Below are 23,200 nucleotides of genomic sequence, written 5' to 3'. Positions count from 1 at the left end.
AAGGAAATAAAATAAAAATAAAGCGAGATAATTAACTTCAGATATTGAAAGAGGAGAAATTAGGATAGAATGGTGACCGTTAAGGACCATCAGTTTTTAGTATTTTCTGATTGCAGGTAAAATGGAGGCAAACACTTAACAGCTTCACTCCTGAAGAGCCTTTAAATACTGGGATTAGTGGGTATCACTTGGGATATTTTCAACTACTGTACAGCAGTTGAAAAATCAGGCTGAACGTGGCTTACACAGTAAGAGGTTATTAATCTCATACAGGGAGAAGTCCCGAGGCAGGAAGTTCCCAGAACTGGGTCATTCAGCATCACAATATTATCACGGACATCATGGCTTCCTACTCTGCCACATTTAGTAGTTAGCCTGTCTTCCTTCCCTGATCCAAGCAGTTTGAGATGTGCCAGGTAACAGTGCAATATCCGAAACATAAGAGGCATTTCATTTTGGACATCTCTGTTACTGAGGAAACGCTGTGAACAGCCCGCTCCCCAGCAGACTTCTGCTCCAGCTCCCACTTTCACAATGACTAGCCGGAGGAATGACAGCATCGTCAGGGCATAAACAACCCTTATTTACTTACTGGGGTTGAAAGAGCACAGCCTCCAGTAAGTACCGGGCCTTGCAGATAGGGAACCCAGACAAAAACAGGTGTTCTTCCAAGAAGCCAGGGACAACGTGGGTTTGGGGGGCGGGGCTGGGGGAACACAACAGCGTGCCTTCCAGGGAGCTTCTTTAGAGAGTGGGAAGAACAGCAGAGTGGTTCTACCCCTGCCCAGAGGCTGGGAATTGCCTGTGGTAAGACCATCACTGGGTGATTGTTACTCAGCGGTGGAATATATTAGTTGAGCCCAGTCTACATAACTTTCAATTTCCATTTTCACGGCAGAACATGTTACTATGCTTTGGTTAAATAGTTTCCCATCTGCCTGCCTGAATCAGTAAGACTTAGATGAGGAAATACACATAAAACTCACCTAACCTTTAGGAGAGGCCTGAGGGAGATGAGGAAGAATATGGTAACAAAAAAAGTTTACACCCACAGAGAAACAGGATCTTCCCTACAATAATTTTTTCTGAATTATGAAGAGTTAAAAGATGATTAAGAGTTGGAAGGCAGATGAGAGAATGGGGGTGGGGGGTTCTGAAGGAAGGCAGAAAAAAATCAGTCAGATACTTTCACTGTCGGGAAGAGCTGTTGACCCTCCATTTGGTGAAAAGATAGGTATGAAAAATGAGGTGGGCAGTTTAACAGGAAGTTTTGTATTATTCATTAAAATACCATTCAAAATGTGGCAACTTTTGCACAGGCCCCTTCAGACTAACCAGTCACAGTGTCTGTCTACACAAACATCTTAAGCTGTAGTATGCTGCACAGACAGATCATTTTTACTAGCTGCCTTGCAACTATATGTCATGAGTAAAAAGGCAAACAACAAAAATAGGAGGATGTCACTTTTCCTGGAATTATACCATTCTTTGCAAACAGAAAGTACATGACCTATTTAATTGCCTCCTAATTATCCAAGTTTAGTTTCTAAATGTGTAAAATTTCAATAAAGTAAAACCAAGTATCTTATAAAAGAACTTGCAGGAACAAAGAGTACTTCGATGTGTATGGCATTACAAAACATGTAAACAATGTCTCATGCCCAAGTATACGTCCATAATTTCTGGCTCAAAAAATAAATAAAATGGACCGTTTCTACATTTGACTTAAGAGTATTTACTAATCCTCTTAAACCAACTCCACAACTACTTAGATTAATAATTATGAGCCCTGGCTGGCGTAGCTCAGTGGATTGAGTGCAGGCTGCGAACCAGTGTCGCAGGTTCGATTCCCAGTCAGGGTACATGCCTGGGTTGCAGGCCATGACCCCCAGCAACAACACATTGATGTCTGTCTGTCTGTCTGTCTCTCTCCCCCTCCCTCCCTTCCCTCTCTAAAAATAAATAAATAAAATCTTTTAAAAAAAGGAAAATAACTTTGACTTTATAAAAAAAATAATTACAGTTTTAGAATCTCACCGTTTTTGCCCCCCCTCCGCAAAAAATACATTTCAGATCAATCACTTCCTGTATTTACCAGCCCTAGCAGCAAGAGACTTTGGAGTATTTCAAAAATTCAACTCCAACCTTGAAGAATAAAAATTTGCCAGCAGTGAGAATATTTAACAGAATATACTAAAGGCGCAAAAGCAATGAATTCCAAAAGTGTGGTTCTAAAAAGTACTTTGGTAACAGTAGTACTAGTTTAGTATATAAATAGTCTTATAAGGTGACACTTTCTAACTGGACAGACTTTTGTTATGTTTGTTAAAAGTCAGTTGTCTTGTTTTATAAGCATATCTTGTAAGAGAAGCTCTTACAGGTTAGTACAGAACACTTTTTAGAAAAAAGACTTAAAAGAATTCTATGAGTCCAAAAAGAAAGCCACCATTAGGTCAAATAGCACACCACTCCCAGTTAAATATCACAAATTTTCACCTTTTGAAAGTTCTGAACAAGCAGAACAATTAAGGCAAAGAACCAAGAAACATCTGAAGTTCAATTAGCAATAGGCCTCATTTTAGCCAAGCTGATTTTGTGGTGAATATTTCTCTTAACAATCTATTTAATTTAAAACGATCCTACACCATAATTTACTTGCTTGGAAAACAGAGTAACAGATAGAATGGCCCCTAATAGTTTTTCAATGGGACTTATTATTTTAAAAAGGTTAGGGTTGAAGGATGTTAACATCTTTACTTTAGATTATACGCCGTGGCACTGTTAAGGAAATATACTTGCATAATTCATACTATAACATAAAGCGGCAGCACTAATTTTTGAAAACCATTAGAGGCCACATATATTTTCAATATAAAAGGAGCAACAAACAAGCAAAACAGCTGAAATCATTTGAATTGCAAAATATTTCTAATCTGACCAGGATGAAAATGAAAGCCTCACAGGAAGACAACAGAACAATCAGGATGAATATAAGACAATTCCCGAGTGTGGGAACAAGAGTAACAGTGAGAAAGTACAGAGACGGGTAGTTGCCAGAGAGGGAAGGCTGTTGGAACAGGGTCAACCTTAACCTAGAGACTTAAGAGGATTGACGCTGCCACTCCCAGAGAATTCGCTGATGAAAACTGTAGCTTGCCTTTCCTTTGATGTTGCAACAGTTCCTCCCACCCCAAATCTTCCACTCTTTTGAAACTTGGGTATTACTCTTCACAATTCTTTCTAACCAAGTACGTTATTTTAACAATTTGGCCAAAGCGACAATCAGGTGTCCAAAGGGAAAGGATAGCGAAGAAGCAGGGCATGGAGAAGGATACTGGATAAAGACTAAGAGACAGATTACTATCAGCAGCGTGTGTCAGGGCGGATGAACGAGTCAGATCTGTAAGAGCTGAGTGGGGCAAGAGAGGGTGCGGAGGGTCCGGAGGGATATCCTGAACTTGGGTGGGAGACGAGAGAAAGATCGTGGAGATCCAGGACAGTGTAACCAAATGAAGCAGGTAGGGGAGCCGGTCTCGGGAGCTGCGACTGGGACTACCACCAGCCCGCCTTCCCGCCCCGCTCTTTGCGAGGATCGTAGAGGGAGCGAGCAGTCACCTGGAGTGGGAGCTCCGGAGGGACTCGATCAAGCGCTGCTTCTGCTGTTGCAGGCTGGTGAGGCCGCCGGGGGACCCAGCCGCGGAGGAGGAGGCGCTCTTGGTTAGGGGGAAGAGCCAGCTCATCCTCCACGGGTCCCCGGGCCGAGGCCCTGGACGACGGTTGTGGCCTGCTTCTCCCGGCCGCTCAGCCCGGCGGTTCTCCAGCGGCCGACCTTGCAAGGGACCCAAATGCTGGGCGGCTGCGTCTTCTCTAAGCGAGCCCGGCTGGGGGTCCTCGGGTCCTGGGGGACATAACTGGGGGTAGCCGGAGAGAGGGGACCCGCGGCTTGGCACGGGCCGCCCCTCTACCTGCAAGGCCCAGACGCCAAACCGGGCAGTCGGGCAGCCTCACCGCCCAGCGTTTTACCAACCCCAGCTTCCGCCACCTGCGTGCCCCGCCCCTCTGCGTGACGCGTCATCAGCGAGAGCCCCCTCCTGGACGTACGAGCAGCGACGGCGCAGCACGGTGCGGCGCAGCTCCGGCTCCCCTTCCCCCCTTGCTGGGCGAGAGGTGTCTATGGGGCGTCCGCTGCCGCCGCCGCTCCCGCCACCGCCGCTGGGTGCTGTCTCTATGGCGAGGAGGAGGAGGAGAAGCGCGAGCTCAGCGACACAAGTAGATCCTGCGTCTGCCGCAGACTGCGGGGGGAGGGGCGGCTGGGGAAGTGGAAAGGGGGTGGGGACAGCGAACCTGAGAGAGTGCGCGATGGCGCCTGCAGGAGCGCGGCTGGTGAAGCTAGGAGCTGGGTGGCGGGTCTGGGGGGGGGAGCGGGGGGTGGAAACTGGGGCTTGGGGTTTGTCGGGGGGGTGGCGCGGAGTGATGACGTAAAGGCTTTGTACCTGGGGCTTCGGTGAGGTGGGACGAAAATTGGGAGTAGAGGGCGGTGGCCTAGATCCTCCGCTCCTCGTATTCCTCCACGCAGCAGTGCTCGGGAGTCAATCTGGCTCCTGTAGTGGTTATCAGCACCTTCACACTGGCTCTCTGCCAGGGGAGAGAGTTAGCTATGGCTTGAATGTTTCTGTACTGCTCACTCGTTTCTTCGGGAGCCTGCAGTACGGAGATGCTACCTGAAGTACTGAGGTCTCTGATGCCTATTGGCTTTTGGAATTGCAGCAGAAAGAGGTAGAGAAAGGCAATGCTCTGCTGCAGGGTGTTTGCAAAGTGTGTGTGTAGCACAGCGGGGAAGGTTATGAGGAGGGATCTCCTGGATCTTCGGTTTCTGTTCTCAGAGTAGTGGGTTACATGCGGGACTGCTGAGTTTACAAGGGTTGCGGGGAGTTCGTAGTATCTTTTTTCCCCCTTTGTTATGCTTCTTTTTCAAACTGTGAAAAGTGAAGGAGCATTTCCCTGTTCAAGAATCAAAATACTGGTCTTTCCTGTTTTATACCATGAAACCAATTTATATAGTCCAGAAACGTGAGATGTGTGCTTGGTAACCAGGGAAACTGCTCTGATTTTTAGGAAATTAGAAAGAAATCATCAGAAATGTCTTCTTTCTCCTTCCTGCATTTGTTGACATTCAGACAATCTCTGTGTCTGTAACTTACTGCTCAGAAAGTTTTTTTTTAACTTGGTTTAGTTTTGTCCCCTCCAATCAGGCTTACATAAATGTCAGTAAAGGAGATTTTTAAAATCAGATTTTGAATGCTCTGTTAATAAGGAATAAAAGCAAGCAGTACTTCTGTCCTCGCAATATCTGATCTCACATGGGTATTGGTATTTCGCTGTTTTTGTCTGAAAATGGCTGTGTTTACCAATTTTTATTCAAAGAGTGAGCTGGAATTCGGAGCAGTCTTTAATTAGTGAGAAGTGATTAGTATGTACATGTAAAACACAGTGTTTTGACATACCTGATATCAGAACCAGGAGTCCTTTTTTTCCTACTGATTAGCTGTCACTTCCTAAACTTTGATTTTCTCATGAATCAAGGACTTTGAATAAATAATCCCTTTGGTTTCTATCAATTCAGTTATTCTATAGGTCTGGTTTCTGGTATAGCTGGATTTTATTTTGGTTTTTATTTTCACAGGTACACAAATAAAGGATAAAGTATTTTATGAAACAGAATCTTCAATCAAGTATAACATTTTGATGCTTGGCAGCTAGACTCCTTGTGCCCTCACTATGCCAGCAGCAACGGTAGATCATAGCCAAAGAATCTGTGAAGTTTGGGCTTGCAACCTGGATGAAGAGATGAAGAAAATTCGTCAGGTTATTCGAAAATATAATTACGTTGCTATGGTACGCCTATGATCAAATATCCTTAAAATGCTGCTTATTAAAAGGGGAAGGGGGATTTTGAGAGTCTCGAATTCAACCCATATGGTTGATTTTTGTTTTCTTTTAGGGATTAATTTATTCAAAGAAAATTTTGTCTGTGTCCTCTAACCAGGGGTCACTGGGAACACACCTATAATGTGACAAGTTGGGTTTATTACGCACTGGGGTGAGGGAAAATGCAGGCCATTATGGAATGTTGTGTCAGGTGGTTTTAGCTAGGAATTAAGGAAACAGGGCTTTGCTCTGGGTTGGATGTTATCGGGAAGCTTGGGTAATTCTAGGATAGGGTATCTTAGTGAGTCTTAACTACGATAGAATGAGAGAAAACAAGAGTAAGCCCAAAGCTATAGAGCAGCAACAAGTCAGTCATTAACCAAGAAAGAAGGATGTTGGGCATTTTCGTGGTTTGGACAGTGTTTGTGATTTTGTCTGTGCGCAGTCATGATTACAGAGCGGCCTTGTGTGATGTTGAAGTGTGACACTGTTTGTGTGTTCACCAGAAGAACATCAGGACCTGGCTGAGAGTGCCAGGTCAGCTTCTCGCAGGACTTGGGCCCAACTCATAATTCCAGATGGGCTCCCATAAGCTAGGAGGCGTCTGGATGTCTTTCTCAAACAAGAAAATATATCAGCTCTCCCAGTGAAACATTGTTGATCTGCAGTGTTTTGTTTGGTATTTACTTACTTATTTATTTATAAATTATCAGTAGAGTTCCTTGAACACACTGCTGTTAAGCATCTCTGCTTTTGCATGTACTATTCAATCTGCCTAGACTGTTAGTTAACTATTTTGCTTTTTTACTACTGTATCTTGTACATCTGTCATAGCTTCTGTACTATTTTCTAGATAATTAGCTTTGTGAAGCACCTAGCATAACACATAGCATCCAGTGGTTATTGAGTTGGACTGAATGAATCTAAAGAAGTTTTAAAGTCTTTACTGTTTATAGTGAGTTGGTATTTAGACATTGCTTTTGGCTTCCTAATTTGAACTTTAATGCTAAACTAATATATCATTTTCTCATTATTTTTAATACAAGTAAATATGCTTCTATAGAGAAGGACAAGTTGATTCGTTAAAATATGAATATTTGAGTGTACATAGATAATGTTCAATTTAATAATAAAGATGTACTTACTCATAGTTAGAATTTAAATTTTTAATCCAGTAAAAACTGCTAGTGATCACTTATTTCACAGATGAAAAGGAGTGACCGCGGTAGAGAGGCGATGACGTTGTACAGCAGTGATTGGCTGGGGTGCGGTTTCGGAGACAGGGTTTCTCTGGAGTACAGAGAGAGTGCTCTTTTAGCTGAAGAGAGTAGGAGGGCTTGATGTTTGGGTAAACCTTGCCTGAGAAAAGTGATTGGAAAGTAGGGTGCATTTTTCCATTCTTTTTGACCAGTTCTTTATTGATTTTAACATTAGAATAGTTTTACATACCCCTTGAGAAATATCAACTTACGATTTTTTCCTCTTTTTTGGGAATAGAGTACTTGGTTGCATTTATCAGGTGTATCTTATACATAGTAATTTTTTACTGATACAGTATTTAAAGCTAGAAAAACTCATTAGGTTTGTAGAGTTTTGTTTTATGGTTCCAAAAAGCAATGCTCTTCTTCGTTAAAAGGTACTTTGTAATGGAATATGTGTAGAATATTATCTATAATAGGATTGTTTGATTTGTACCAAAAATTGGTTATTTATTCTAGGAATTTGTGGACTGTGGTTTTTAGTAAATAATGAATTTTAAAACTATTTTACAGGACACCGAGTTTCCAGGTGTGGTTGCAAGACCTATTGGAGAATTCAGGAGCAATGCTGACTATCAGTATCAACTATTGCGGTGTAATGTAGACTTGTTAAAGATAATTCAGCTAGGACTGACATTTATGAATGAGCAAGGAGAATACCCTCCAGGAACTTCAACTTGGCAGTTTAATTTTAAATTTAATTTGACGTAAGTGGGAAATAAATATAATTCAAACTTTTTTTTTAGTTTAATTTGGAATTGATTTCCTCAAGTATAGTGAATGAAATTCTAACTGAAAATATAGTATAATTATCCTGAAAATAATTAAAACCTAGTTTCAAAGGTTAGATTTCTTCTTTTTATTATAAGAGAAAAAAATTGAATAAAGAACACTCTTAAATTCATGTGCTTTGAATTTTAGAAACATTACATGAAAAGTATGACTGCCATGGTTTTGTAATTCGGAAAACTTGGGTGTTGAAAATACTTCTTAATAGAAAAAAATAATTAGAACATTAGTTTCACTTTAATAGTTATGCTTCATGTGAAGAGATTTTTGTAACAGTCATATTCCAGTTTATGAGAAGATTGTATGTCAAAGGTGATAAGGTATTTCTTGGAAACTTGGGTGCATGTTCCTTTCAGAGCAATGTTATATAATGGTTACATTCTCAGGTCAGCTCACAAAACGTCTTACAACATGTAGCAGAAGTAATAGTGTCCTTTAACCTGGTGTTTCTTTGAGAAACAGTTCAGAATCGGGCAGATTGTCTTCCAAAATCTGAATTCTAACTCAAGCCCTGGGTCGAAACTCAGTTTCCTTCCTTGTAACCCTTCTCTCTCATGGGTAAGAGTAGTCTTGATAGCTTAGGGAAACGTAGATTGTGTGGGGCAAGGGCTGTTCACAAACCGGCTGTAAGTTGGGGAAACGTTCAGTACGTGCAGAGTTCCGTTGCAGCATTGCAGTGTCCTGTTTGACGTTGTGTACTTGTGTGGTGTTACATTGACCTGAGAAACAGGAAGAGGGGACGTGGACGGTGGTGGTGCCCGTGCACGAACGCCCTGTTCTCTGCAGAGTACTGTGATCTGTAGCATTTACGATGTAAAGAAAAGAGGACTGATAGCTTTACAGGGCAGTGTTGTCAGCGTTGCAATAGTACGGCTTACAATTGCATTCTGTGTAGCCTGACTCCCTGTTTTACTCTGTTGGATTTAAGGAAGTACTTCCTAGTACCTTGTGAGAGCAAAAAAAATACTTGTCTCTATTCAAACTGATGATAACCTTCTGTAAGTACCATAGCTCTGAAATACAGAAAATGGCTTTTATCCTTTTCCCAAAAGAATGTCTTTTAAAATTAACTTCTTTATCATTTCATTTGTTCCATGCTACTTTTTTCTAAACTGGTCATTATTAGACCATTGTTTTTAACTAAAATGCTGTTGTGCTCTCAGGACATAAGTAGGAGGTGACCCATCAGTGTCTCAGTTTTGGTAAAATTGACATTTTTCTTGTCTAGAAACATCTTTGTCCTAAGAGCAACCGCTTTATTATTACAGTCTGTGAAAGACGTTTTTCTTTTATGGAGAGGGCTGCTGTGTATTTGCTCTACCATTTCTACTAGTGTTAACGTTTTGGGAGATGTTTAAGGGGAAGGATATCGTGAAAAATACAATTTAGGTAGAAAAGGTCAGTTGGAGGGTAAAGCTGGTGTTACCTAGTGTGGAGACAGAGGGCTTTGAACACAACGTTGGATATTTAGAAGAAAGATGGACATTCACTCTTCATTACGTGCCAGGAATGAACGTGTCAGCGGCTGGGCTGGGCACCAGGGATAGAGAACTGAGGAAAGGTGGTCACGGTCATTGTGACTCAGTGTTCCCACACCTCTTCTCTCTGTTCCCTGTTTCCAAAGTCCAAGAGTTAGAACGACTGGAAACTGATGGGTTTGTGAACATCATCTCCAAACTGAATCTGGGGTGAGATGTCCGTGAAAATTGAAGTGGGGTACTGATGAGCTGCAAAGAAGAAGAAAAAGCCAGGGGCAGGATTCCACTGATAGGGCAAAAGGGATGAGAGTGAATCCCTTAGAGAGTCTTCAGTTTGGTGATTACAGAGATAAGGGGATTGTGGCTTCTGGGGAAACAGAAAGGAAGACTGCCTTTAGGGAGAGTGGCCGTGCACAGGAGAGGGCCAGGACCATAAGTAGAAGGGACAAAGATGGCTTGTGTTCTTGCTTTACAGGTAATGCACAGGCAGTTGAAGGGTGTGGAAGAGCTGCCGGTCTGGGGGTTGCAGGCTGTTCACAGCCTTCACAGCCTTTGCAGACTGGGGAGCACGTTGGTGTTCTTACCAGTTTGAGTTCGTTAAATGTTCAGTTGAGGAACTGCGTACTTGGAACAGTCTGTATTGCAGTTTACTTACCTCTTCCTCAGGATTTTCAGCGTAATGTTTAAAAAGTAAAAGTGGTGGTGAGCCAGGTGTGCACGGAGTTTGGAGCGTGTTCCTGAATTGTAGAACCTCTGACCTGCATGTTTAAAAACGCGAGTTTGTGTGGCAGGCTCCATTTGCAGTTGTAGGTAGAGGTAATTTCAGTGCATTTACTGAACTTAGCTTCCCTAGTTGAGTTTGTTTATGACTTTAGGATATTATTTAAGATGGACAGTGTTGGACTTTGCTTTTTTGGAAAAATTTTTTTCGAGATTTGTACATGGCTTTCATTTCTGTTCAGTCATCACAACTGGGTGTTTTGTCATCATAAACTTCAGTAGCTGATTAGCATTAGGGGTGATCACATCACAGTTGGTTGCTGTTCTGAACAGATTGATTTTGTCAGGGAGCTAGCCCTGGCACCCACAGCAATTTAATAAGTAAACAATAATAAGGCTACTTATTTGAGATTAGCGTATTTTAATGTTTTCCTACATTTGCTAGGATTTTTTAGGAAGGCAGGGTGGAATGATTTCAGAACTTGCAATGGGCACCATGGAGAAGGGACAGTCTGTTGATTTACAGAATTGAGTCATAACAATTAGGGAGTTTCCCTTACCATGCGGTGCATATTCTTATCAAAGTTGGAGGGTGCCCAGCTTTCTCTTTCTAATTACAGGTATACAATGCATGGAATTCATTCCAAGTTATACAGTATTTAGCACTTTCTTAAGACCCTTTCTTACAAACCCAGTTAAATTTGTTTAATTTTGAAAGACTAATGAAATTGAGTTCATAGTCCAGATTAAAATCTCACCTTTCAACTATTTGGTATGGTTATTTAACGTGTGCATACTTTTCTGAAGTAATGGCCTTTATACTTAAATTGTATTTTCTTTCCATATATGAGAAACATTGAAACAGCTGGACCCTGGCCAATCCTCTGTCTTGTCTGTGGCATTGTAGTTGTGGATATAAGTTGAGAAGAACAGTTTGAAGTATGGCACTTCTGAATGTTGTGTTTCTTCTTCTTCTGCCAGGGAAGACATGTATGCCCAAGACTCTATAGAGCTACTGACAACATCTGGTATCCAGTTTAAAAAGCATGAAGAGGAAGGAATTGAGACCCAGTACTTTGCAGAACTTCTAATGACTTCGGGAGTGGTCCTCTGTGAAGGGGTCAAATGGTTATCATTTCATAGGTAAAAAGATTGCATTGAAAATGGCAAGTGTGTTTTTGCCACACAAAGCCTCACACTGCGACAGTTTTGAGTGAAATGCTTCAATAAAATAAAGATAAATAAATGGGAAAAGGTAGACAAAAAAAGAAAACGGCATATGTGTTACCCTCTCCTGGCTGCTTCACACTCGGCCTGGGTCACTGTTCCGGTACGTTCAGGCCCAGTGCTAGAAGGATCAGCCGCCATGCAGCAGTCTCCTAACTCTTATGAGACTAATGTTGGTCTACTTGAAGGCTAATACTACGGGATCCATTTTTAGCCCGCGAGGGAGACGGCACTGCAGAGTGGAAAGGGTGCAGGCTGGGAAGATGGGCCTGGGCTTACGTGCAGCAATGCCATTTGGAATCTGTTACCTACGGTAATTTAGTATTGCTCAGCCTAAATGAAACCCTTCATTCATTAAGAAATACTATCTACCATATGCCTTGTGCTATTGGAAAATTCTAGGGATTAAGAGATTAACCAAGAAAAAACCCCTAAAATCCTTTTCCTAATGGACTTGACCTTTTGGTGGGAGTAGGCACACGATTTTTCTAAATGATGACATTTGTATTATGGTATGTTGGATGGCAGTAAGTGCTGGGCTGGGGGGGGGGGGCAAAGAAAATGCTAGGGGTTGGTGTGTTGGACAGATCAGTAATAGCATTTAAACCAGTGCTTTACTCGCAGTAAATCCTCAGAAAGCATATTTTAAATTATTTGTTATTATAAAGTAAAACTAGATCGTTGAGGAGAGTTTCTAGTAAAGACATTAGTTTCATTTGTAAAAACAGACTTTGCATAAGAGAAAGAGAAGGCCTATTTAAGTAAACCAAATTAAACTGGCATCCTAGGGACTAAAAGTGGCTTTGGTTATGATTTTGTTTGGCCTTTTTTAAGTGTTGTTTTATGCGGGTGTTAATCTTCTTACACTTGGTCCTCTTCACTCCCCCTCCCCTTAAATAAGAGTCTCCTACATACTTTACCATTTTCAGCTCTGACCCGTGGAATGATTGGAATGAAGCACTGCGTGCTGTGTTGTGAACTCAGATGCGTTGCTGATCAGTGGTTTCTGGGTTGGAGATGCTGAGCGTACTCATTCTCACCTGTCACCTTTTCTTCCCCTCCACTCGAGCCTGTATCTCAGGAAACAAGATTTAGGTCTCTGTTAATTTGAGGAATGTTGAGTTCTTTTTTTTTTTACTTTCCGAATCAGAAGGATAGAAAAGAATGGGAAAGAATTGTCCTGCCCTTGTACTATATATTACATGGTTTTGCATTCAGAAAATATTATAAAGAAATGCTGTATACTACGCATTGGGGATAGTAAGATGAACAAAAACAGAAAGGGTCCATGTCATCTTAGAGTTTAGTCTAGGTCAGACTCCTATATTTGAATACTTCTCACCGTATGTTAAGATTTTATTCTAGAAAATGTCATTAAATATTTTCTTCATACTATAATCTATCTCTAGAAGGTAAATACTAACTTAAGAAATCTGCAAATCCTAAACTCCAATATAATCTCACTTGCACTAGCAGTAAGCAGGTGCTGCACCGACTTACACTGTAGGTCGACAGCCGAGCACTGTCTTGCCAGTCACCAGAAATCTCACGGTTTCTGCTGTTTCCTGTGTATGCCTTGATGTTTCTAGTAGTTTGTAGTGCTAAAGCGTTTTTTTCTCTTTTAGATAAGTAAAATTCCTTATATGTTTTTACTGTATTCTATTACCATTTATCTCTCCTATACTCTCTTCCACCTCCACCTACCCCCACCCAAGGCCCCAGTAGAGGTAAAATTCTGAATTTAAATGGAAATTTTATTTTGTATCTTCCCCAGAAGATAAGTTAATATATCTCATCAAATGTTGCGTACCAACCATGTGCAATAAAGAAAAAATATTTTTTAAAAACGATTTCTGCCCTTTAAGCTAGCAGAGAATACAACACCCGCATTTTGAAGGCTAGTACAAGGAAACAGCTCGTGTAAGAACTCTGGGAGCTGGGCTCTCCAGGGAAGGCACCTGTGAGGGGCCCTTGGCGGAAAGGTGGACAGGAAAGGGGGTGTGACTGTGGCACAGGCGGGTAGGGAGCAGTGAAGCTGTGGGAAAAGCCGGGCGACAGGTGTGGGAGACCTCGGTTTGAGAGGGGCTTCATAGTTTGCTCTCTAGCTAGTTCTTGGCCTTGCCGCCTTCGCTCACTTCATGTGCAGCATCCCCGTTAGTGTCCCCTGGGGAGCCGTCATGAGACAGGCACAGAATTTGGAGAGAAGAGGGTGCTTACTAATAAAGTCAGTTAAAGGAAGTGAGTATGCCTTGGTAGGGAATTTAACTCTTTCGATTGTTGATGTATGTGACTTCTGTTATTTGTAAAAGATGGGAAGATTTGCATTATTTTTGCCTCCAAATGCTGTTTCTCTTGCTACCTTTTGATGTTTTGGCCAACTTTGCATTCATTGTTATTTCTTCATTTCCATAGTTATTTAAATTTTTTAGGCATCTACTTCTCTATGCAGAGGTCAGCAAAATAGCAGTTTAGTGACACAGGCTTGGGGTGGTGCTAGAGGTTTGCGGATTGATACCTGAGGGATGGAGTGACAGCGTCTGTGTAAGATGGCATTTTCCATTATAATCGTGAATGTTTACCTTCTGTTTTTGTGCTTTTATTTATTTATTTTTTTTTGTTGATTCCTTTTTTACCTACAGTGTGACTCGCTTAAAATTTGTACCAGAAAGGTTTTTCATCTCTGTGGTACTTACAGTCCTTCTTCTGTATTCTTTTAACCCTTTTGTAGTGGTTATGACTTTGGCTACTTAATCAAAATCCTGACCAATTCTAACTTGCCTGAAGAAGAACTTGACTTCTTTGAGATCCTTCGATTGTTTTTTCCTGTCATTTATGATGTGAAGTACCTCATGAAGAGCTGCAAAAATCTCAAAGTAAGGTTTCCAGTGGCTTTATCTGTTGAGACTGAATGATTGACATGTAGGGTCCTAAGCTGGGATATTGATTCAGACCATATTTTTGACTTTATATTAAGTACAGTTATATTATCTGGTCATTGATTCTTTTTCTTGCATAAATAATGCTTTCTAGGAAATTATTTTACAAAGTTTTAATATATACTGGCAGAATATGTTTTTGGTCAAGTTCAAACCAAGGATAAGATTTTTGTCATTGCTTGCCAGATTGAAAATGATAAACCAGCACAGGAACTGAGGCTCTCGTGCACAAAAGTCCAAGTCTTCACTCTCCCAACACGCACATAGTCTGTCCGTGCAAGACAGACTCCAGAGTGGCCAGCAGTGTGCACGCACAGTCGGTAGTGTGCAAGTTTCTCCTTCAGCTGATCTTCCCCAGAGATTGTTTTGCTGGGTCTAGTCCTGGGGTCATGCTCGGGGCTCAAATTACAAGGCTGGAGACACTTCCCCTCCCCAGCCCAAAACTGTTGGCCTTTTAGTGATGAGTCTTAGAGTAAATAAAAGTCCTACCTGGACAGTGATTTACGTTCTGACATTGTTTAATATATGTAATAATTTGTTGCTTTTGAACATTGTTTTTGAGAAGTTTCTTCATTAAGGAAAAGTGCCCCTTTAACTTGAGAATGAGTTCACCTGTGATGGCACAGGCTCCAGAGGAACACAGTGGTTTTATTGTCTCAGGTGTGTTTGTGTTGGAGCTGCGACAGAAAAGGAAATTAGGTGAAATGCTTGTTTCATAGAACCTACATCAAGGTTGATCAAGTTTTCTCCTCACTGGATTTTAAAGTACAAATAGTTATTTTAGGAGACAGTAAAAATTTTGAGAATGTTACCTTTAAGCAGAAAGATCTCAAGAATTGGATAGGAAACTTTGCTTTGATAGATGAGCTGAAAATCCTAAGAATCTTTTGGGAAAGTTTTAGGAAAGATTACTTAATGTTCATAGCACCTAAGAGCAGAAGAATTCTGTACAATTTTAGCAGACTTTTAGCTGTGACTCAAGTGAACTTTCAGTAGCATATTCTTACTGCTCTAGAATATCCGTCCACACCCTGAAAGGATTACCTGCTGAGAATCCAAGACCTGAATGTTTTAGTGTAGCTTTGGAGATGCTTTTTAAAGTTGATACTGGTATAATGACAGTTTTTGGAAGCAGAGAACCAAATTACTCCTCGATATGTATGTTTTTGGAAAATTTCTAAGTATATCAGATATTCTAAGTATATCCTGGTGTGATAAAATTTAGGCTCATGGTAAAGGTGCCTTTTGACCTCTAGTTCAGCATACTGAATGACCCACTTCCGTTCTAAGCAGCTGTAAGTGACACCTAAGCCTCATGCTATTTTTAGCACAGAAGCAGCTGCTGTGCACAGCGCTGTTTGAAGCCTGATAAGCGGAAGGGCTGGTTTGCTCGCAGAGGCCCTAACAGGTTAAAGAGGAATGTCTTGGTATTTGTTCTGGTTTTTCTTCCTGGTCTTGCTTTGCTTTCTGTACGTCCTCTTCTCCCATTGTCCCCCATTGTTGTTGTTGTTATTCCCCCCTCGCCATCCTCCCTTTTGCCCTGCCTTCATCTACTCTTTTATTCTTTTCTCTTCCTTCCTTTCACTCTCACCATCTTTCTTTTTTAATCCTGTCATTGATCTAAGCAGACCCTTCTAAGGAAGGAAGTATAAAAACATACTTTTTCTTTTTAACCAGCAAAACCATAGTTGAGCACTTGGTGAATTCTTAAGATTTGATTAGTTGTAATAGCCCTTGTTCTACACAAATTATTTAGATGAAACTATTTCGAGATAGATTACTGAGAAACTTAAGAAAGAGGGAAAGTAACTCCCTGCAGTCAGTTTTACACTAATTGTTCAGTGGATGGACGGACTGTGCGTGCACTCGATAATGTTACCCTGTAGGTACCATGAAAATACTCCTGACTAAAATATTTAATTGAATATCTGTCACTTTGTACCTACCTGCTTGGCTTCCCCCATGCCTTTAAGAAAGTTATTTGCTATCACATACCTTAAAGCATATGATACAAATAAATTTGCCCAATCAAGATCTAATTTTCTATTAACTTACAAACTCCACCCACTTTCAACAGTACATTTGCAATTCTCATTCTGTAGTGTTTTCCAGTCTCCATAAGGTCCACCTGTACATTCAGAAAGTTTCTTTTATATTTTAGTCATTGTCTGAGTTGTGTAACTTGTAAATTCAGGCATTGCAATGTTTCTCTCTTTTGACAGGCAATTTTTCTGTCTTCTAGGGTGGTTTACAGGAAGTTGCCGAACAGTTAGAGCTGGAACGAATAGGACCGCAGCATCAGGCAGGATCTGATTCATTGCTCACAGGAATGGCCTTTTTCAAAATGAGAGAAGTATGAAGACATCTGTGCCTTTTTCTCAGTTGCTAGGTTGAGAACATTAAAAATCTCATGGCAAAGTTTTGGGGCAATAAGTAAAGATATCATTAGGGTACCATATAGGTCATATTTACTGCACTTGAATGAAAGTATTTAAAAGGAAGTTGTCTTGAAATATAGTTCAGAAGGAAATGAAACAAAAAGTTCTTTGAAGACTAAAATACTTAAAGTACCTTAGAAGTCATGTATGTCCAAACATACTGTTCTTAGGTTAGAAAACTGAGGCCAGAGGCTAGTGAGTTTTATCCAAAGTCATGTACGTTGCTAGTGGGAGAACTGCAGACCTCTCTCCATAGACTGTATCAGTGCTGCTCCTGTCAGTTCAGGGAGTCCATCCTTATGTTGTTTCCTCTGGCTTTGTGGTACCTTGGGCACTACAGCGCTGGTAAAAGTGTTACTTGCTCCTTCCCTTCTTCAGTACTGTGAGGATGTGTAGAGTACGACTCCTGCTTTTTAGTAGATGGAGTCTTACCAAGGGGCTTTTGAATTCCAAAGGGGTTCAATAAGATTTGAAGTAGTAATTGAATCAGAAATTGTATTGAGCAGACCCTCCTTAAGTGATAAAAGGCAGAGATAAATTCTTCAAACGTAGAGAAGTTAGGTATGGAAAAACAATTTAATTGGAGCTTTGCTTATAGGTAAAATGCAAAGAAAAACATTTTTTTGTACAAAAACTAAATACAATGGACTTTGGCTAACAAAGAAAGTACTCCTTTTGGGGAAATATTTACTAAATTCTTTTGAGTATATCCTCTTAGTAAAGAATTGACTAAGAAATCGTTTGGAAGTTTAAGACTTTGTACAAATGTATTAATAATAGAAAGTATACTAGCTGTTTGGCCAAGTAGTGTTGATTCAGAAGTGATTTGGACTCTGTTCACGAAAGCAAATAGTTCCCATGTTTTGTACTTCTGTGCAGTCCTGCAGTAGCGAATTAAATAACCTGTTGGAGTTTCAGTTTTGCATTTTAAACATACCCTAATGGTTCAGTTAATGCTGGGTTCTCTGCTACTGATTTGTTACCTTTATTTGTCTTGGCTTCTTCAAGGATAGTAACCGAGTGTGAGCGTTCAGATTTTACTGCCAGAACATGTTTAGGCTTTGACTGTTTCAGCCAACTTAGCCTTGCACGAAGACTCAAGGCCGCTTACCTAAACTGCCCCCACCCCCCACCACCGTTGGCTGTTTTCATGCATCCTTAACTCACGAGTACTGTTAAATTAATGGAGTGAAAATGTCTGCCCTTTTTCCATGGTTACAGATTCTTGTAAAAGTGGTCTAAATATTAAAAGGAAAGATGTGTGTATGCAATTTTTTGTAGTCTCTCTCTGGTTGCCTGAGCTCTGTACTGCTGAGGAGCTCGGCCTTCCTGAACTGGAAGGAGCTCCATAGAAAAGAGCTGTCATTGTAGCTAATGCGCAGGCAGTACTTTCGTTGCTGAAATATACATTACCAGTGGTACCTTCTGGTTAAAATTATCTTTTTTTTTTTTTTCCAAAATTCCTTTTTAGATGTTCTTTGAAGATCATATTGATGATGCCAAATATTGTGGTCATTTGTATGGCCTTGGTTCTGGTTCATCCTATGTACAGAATGGCACAGGGAATGCATATGAAGAGGAAGCCAACAAGCAGTCATGACATGAAATATAGTCCTTTTATTTTTATTTTATTTGAGCGACACACATGCTTGTATATAGGTTTTATCTCTGGTTGAATCTCTCGAACAACAGACAGTACTTTTTTTCCTTTCGTATCCCGTTTTAGTTTTTGTCTTTCAGTACTAAGTGTGACCATCCTATTTCAGAGCCTAACTAGAAAAGCATTCAGGTTAAATTTGGCCTTAATATACGTGTTCGCAGGCGTGTGTGACAGTGGGAAAGCTGCATCATATAAACTTGACCGACTTGAGCTTGGCTTGTGTTCCCCCTTTTCTAAATTAACTAGCACTGACTGTAATTTATTTCCCTGTTTCATGTCTCCCTTCCATTCTGAAGAGTTTTAGCTATTTGAGATTGTGGACCATCAATTTTGCACTTTAGAGAGTGATTCTGACTCAGATCCTCTGTTTTAGCAGAAAATTTTCTTGCTCTTAGCTGGAAAAATGGCCATCTGCCAACTTATAAAGTATTTACTTGTTTTTGACCCGTGAAATATAGCACATGCATTGTGCAAATGGTTGATTCTACAAGACTGCAAAAAAAAGACAAAAACTACTGAGGAGCTTAACAACTGCTGTTTCTGTACGTATTGTTTAATCTTCCAAGCACCTCTGGTGCCTGTCAGTTTCTCATTGGCACGTGCGGCTGCCCAGGGACTGGAGAGCTTTTCACACCTGCTTTCCACCTTCAGGAAAATCCCTCGTTTGTGATCGGGTGTTTATTGTCTGCCGGGAAACTGGTCTCCCAAGATGTCGAAGCTGCAGTTTTATGATAGCACACTTCCCTTATCTGCTTCTTCTTCTTCCATCAGTGTTCACCCTTATTTTAAATTTTTTAAAATTTTATAGCCATACTTACGAGCTCTTGTTGTTGATTCCACAAATCAATTTCATTAAAGTCCAAAGATAGCAAATCTTTAGGTATATTTTGTACCAAATTAAATTAGGAGACAAAAAAATCGTGCTTGCATAGTTGTGACAAAGATAAAGAATGGAGAGATTTGGTGCACAACAATAAAATACAAAAATATATGTGTTAGCTTTGTGTATGTTTATATAATATACACACGGCTAATATATAGCTATTAAAATTACCTGAGGAGTGTAATGTTTGTTTATTTTTTGTGTATATCTTTGCAATCTATTTTATATATATCGACAAAAGAGACTGTGAAATATTTAGCCATACAGAATATGTGACTAGACCAGAGCATGTGTAGGAAGACATTTTGGAAATCATTAATTCTACCCAGAAATTATGGACTACAAGTTATGATGTATGTTACCTGCACTTCAATCAGTAATATTAGCAAATCTCCAAATGTTAGCCAGATTGGTTTGTTCTTGTACATTCGTTATTCATGATGTTACAGTGCTGTAACTGGGTGGTCCTTTTTAAACAAAACATCATTTGCAAAACAGAGGCTATTATTTGTTTTTAAAGCTTTTGTAAATAAAGGCTTCAGAAATGTTTTCATATATATGTTGATGACTGGTAATTTTGTTTTGGAAATATTTATTTGGAGGATTATTTTTTCTAAAGGTTTGGGCAACTGAACAGAACTCGGTAACTTCATTAACTATCACTAATTACTGGAAAATCAGTGTGAGCCTTCTGCATTTCAACAGTGTTGGCTTATTCTTCACGAATACCTCAGCTGGGTCTTGAGAATTGATTGTCTCTGCAGGGATGCGTTTATTCTGAAAGATGTACAAAGTAAATGCACTTGGAGTAACTTAATGTGACTTCTTTTTAAAGCTGATGCAGTATAGCAGATACGGAATTGGTGTCCTTTTATTTTGATCATCACCTCAAAAAAGAAAAGAATGATAAAGATTGCCTTCTGAATAGCCACGTAGTTGCTGAATTTCATAGTTTGTATCAATTTTGGTTTCTGTCTCTAAGCAATATAATATTTTATAACTTCGATAAGAGGAACATTATAACCTTGACTCAGTCTGGCTTGTGGATAAGAGACACTGGGCTGAGCGTTTCTGGTGTTCCCGAGCCATTAATTCTGGGCCCACCATTCTCTGTTAAACCTGCCAGAGCAAGGGCCAGCAACCAAGGCCTGCAGGCCCAAACCAGCCTAACACTTGTTCCGTGTGGCCGGTCGGCGAGAATGGTTTTTACAGTTTAAAAACTGTTGGGAAGAAAATATTTTATGATGTGAAAAGTATATGAAATTTAAACTTCAGTGCCCCTCAGTACAGTGTTGTTGGAGTATAGCCCCCCTCACTCATGTTCTGTGTCCGCGGGCCGCACTGCGGTGGGGAGTGGAGTAGCTGCTGCAGACACTGCCTGTGGCCGGGTCTTCATTTCCCATTTCCCCGCGGTATGCTCCCAAATCAGCGATGTGGGTGCAGGACCTTACAGTATTTTACTGTTCTTTCTGTTACCAGTTCAGACCCATCGTGTCTTAAGAAAAGGATGGTGTGCTTTTAAGGCACGTTGAAATAGGCATTATCTTATCAAATGATACGCTAAAGAACACAACGTATGTTGACATAACCGGGCCAAAGCGTCATCACAGTATTCCTAGCTCACGGGAAAGCAGCATTTAAGAGAACTAGAAATTTTAAAACGGAATAACTCATCACAGCATTTCTTCACACTAACAAAAATGGAAATGCGGCCGCCACCAGAGGGTGCTTCCGGGGGGCCCACCAGGTGGCCGAGCAAAGGCGCTGACTGATGGCGAGGCGCCCCTCATTGCTTCAGGGCGGTAGCCCAGAGAAAGGTGTGCAGAGAGAAGGAAACCTCAGCTTTTCGGTGAGAACAGTTGCTTGAAGAGAGAGGCCACTGGTCACAAAATCAGCAGTTAATTCTAAAACCAGACACATAATTTCCAGTGTTTTTCTCTGGCCCCCAATGAGTCAGTAGTGTCCAGCTCTTATCCGGGAAACCAGCGCCTAGTTTGAGGTGACCGAAGGACCGACTTCCGTTGTATTAATGGTCTTTGTAGAACAACGACAGGTGTGACTTTCGGAGAAGGTGAGGAGCTGGCCACTCAGTGCAGCCTCAAGTGGAGTCCACCCCGATGCGACACGCCTGATGGTGGTGAAAGCACGCGTGGGGCAGAAAGTAGTTGGTTACGTCTAAAAACTCATGAAAATGTACTAAGGTGTGTGGGTTTGGCAGGCACCCATTTCACTTGTGTCGTACACCTTTGTTTTCTTCTGAACAGCAATTAACATTGTTCATTGTTAGCTGGTGTCGTATTACTGCAAAGATCATGTAGAAAGTCAATAAAATCATGATTCCACTCTATCTACGTATGCAGACTTTCCTTCAGTTGCTGCTTATGGCTTCTGGGAGTCCTCCCCATCATCTGCTTCCTGCCAGGTGTAGTTTCTAAAGAGCTTTAAAGTGTATTTGCATGTTATACTAGGACTAGTTATGTCCTAGGACTAGTTAAGGTTTTCTTTAATACACACAAATGTTTGATTAGCCCATTTAAGATGCTTTTAATACGACTGCACATAGTAATAGAAAAAGACATGAAATCTGAACTCTGGCAATAATAGCCTTACTTTCATAGCTGAATTAAAAAAAAAAAACCTGGAGCTTTCTATGGTACTAGTTCTTTAATTCAGCATCAGCACAATTCTACTTTGACAAATCATGATTTTCTCTCAATGTAATTAAGCACCTTTGTCTGTCAGAACAATTAAATAGTAATAAATTGAGGTCAGGATTGAGCTCTGTACACTGTTAAACCTTCCCCGGAAGATGTAACATAAATCATGAAATAGTACTGTCTGTCCTTGATGAGCAGTGAGCTCCTTTATGTAGCTTAACCAGAATTTAAAGTCACTTATCAAAAGGCCCCCTTTGGTTTAATTACTACTCAGAAATAAGTCAAGATGAGTAATCTTAGCCACCCCTGGCCCCACCCCACCCCCACCCCTGCAAACTGCAAACTGCAAACGAAATACCGAAATACTGACTGCTGGCCATGAACAAGAACATCAAAGATCTACCACTGGGCATTTGTCACCAGTTTTGTTTTTCCCATCACTTCAGTGAGAAAAGGCTGCATGTGATTTCAAGTCTATTGGCCATGCCCAGACTCATACTTAATCTTTTTGTTGGTATAAGAACAATTTGCAGGGTGTCAGAGATTGAGCTCTAAGTTAACACAGCTTGATTATGGCAGAGCACCTATACTTACATCCTCTTTTGTTTGAGGATAGAAAAAACCCATTCCAGAGCCTCCTGCTGTGTTGGGAGACGGATACATCCTAACTTTGATCCACAGCAGTTCCTTTGAAACAAGCCTACTTCAAGTCATCCCTTCATTGATGGCCACTGGATACAACCCTATAAAAGAACAACAAATTCATCACGGCAAAGAGAAAAGGTAAGTGCACGCATGGCCTGGACCTTTATGAAGTATAACACGATTTCTTGTGTTCTGTGAAAAAATCGGGTTTTTTGGTAATTTCCAAAGGGAATACAGTGAGGGAACAGACTGCTTAATTTTAAAATCAAAAACTTTAATGTCAGCATGTGTTGAATCCTTTTAATAAGTGACATGAAAAAATTGCTGAAGTGTCAATGAGAGTTAGAATCTGAATTTTTACCAAGATGAGGTTTAAAAAAGTTCTAGTGCTACCAGTGTAAAAGAAGAGCAAGGTGTATGTGGTCTGTTTCCACATGTGAGAGGAAATGTTCAGAACTGGCCAAGTATGTGGAAAAGGAGTGGGAAAGCTTTCTACAGAAGGATCTTACCTAGAGACATCATTTGTGCAAAGCCATTGTCCAGATGTGCCGCTGTGGACAAAACGTTAGATTTAATGTGC

General features: G+C 40.8%; 2 protein-coding genes and 1 long non-coding RNA gene across 5 annotated transcripts in view; 1 reads left to right on the top strand and 2 right to left on the bottom strand.

Moving 5' to 3' along the window:
• Positions 1–4,045, bottom strand: part of VPS37A (VPS37A subunit of ESCRT-I) — a 29,124-nt gene extending 25,079 nt beyond the window's left edge. The window contains exon 1 of one of the 3 annotated variants that reach the window (XM_045821192.1): positions 3,616–4,045. In XM_045821192.1, coding sequence (XP_045677148.1) covers positions 3,616–3,740 — 125 coding nt within the window. In that variant the 5' untranslated portion in view covers positions 3,741–4,045. The remainder of the gene's footprint in view (positions 1–3,615) is intronic. The other 2 variants (XM_045821191.1, XM_045821190.1) reach the window with 2 other exon arrangements.
• A 61-nt stretch (positions 4,046–4,106) lies between these two features.
• On the top strand, positions 4,107–19,875 carry CNOT7 (CCR4-NOT transcription complex subunit 7). The gene is made up of 7 exons (XM_045821194.1): positions 4,107–4,269; positions 5,684–5,895; positions 7,701–7,894; positions 11,156–11,317; positions 14,130–14,274; positions 16,580–16,690; positions 18,247–19,875. Exons 2-7 carry the CDS (start codon positions 5,779–5,781, stop codon positions 18,373–18,375), a joined length of 858 nt encoding a protein of 285 aa, XP_045677150.1. The 5' UTR covers positions 4,107–4,269; positions 5,684–5,778; the 3' UTR covers positions 18,376–19,875.
• Positions 7,159–22,786, bottom strand: LOC123807402. The gene is made up of 5 exons (XR_006783643.1): positions 22,570–22,786; positions 12,322–12,471; positions 10,110–10,212; positions 9,403–9,588; positions 7,159–7,218 (listed from the first exon to the last, which is right to left on the bottom strand). It is a non-coding gene; the product is annotated as an uncharacterized LOC123807402 (long non-coding RNA).
• Positions 22,787–23,200: the final 414 nt, after the last annotated feature.

Source organism: Phyllostomus hastatus, unplaced genomic scaffold, assembly GCF_019186645.2.
Source record: "Phyllostomus hastatus isolate PE091 unplaced genomic scaffold, TTU_PhHast_1.1 phas_scaffold_46, whole genome shotgun sequence".
NCBI classification, from domain to species: Eukaryota; Metazoa; Chordata; class Mammalia; order Chiroptera; family Phyllostomidae; genus Phyllostomus; species Phyllostomus hastatus.
This window is presented reverse-complemented; position numbering and strand designations above follow the sequence as displayed.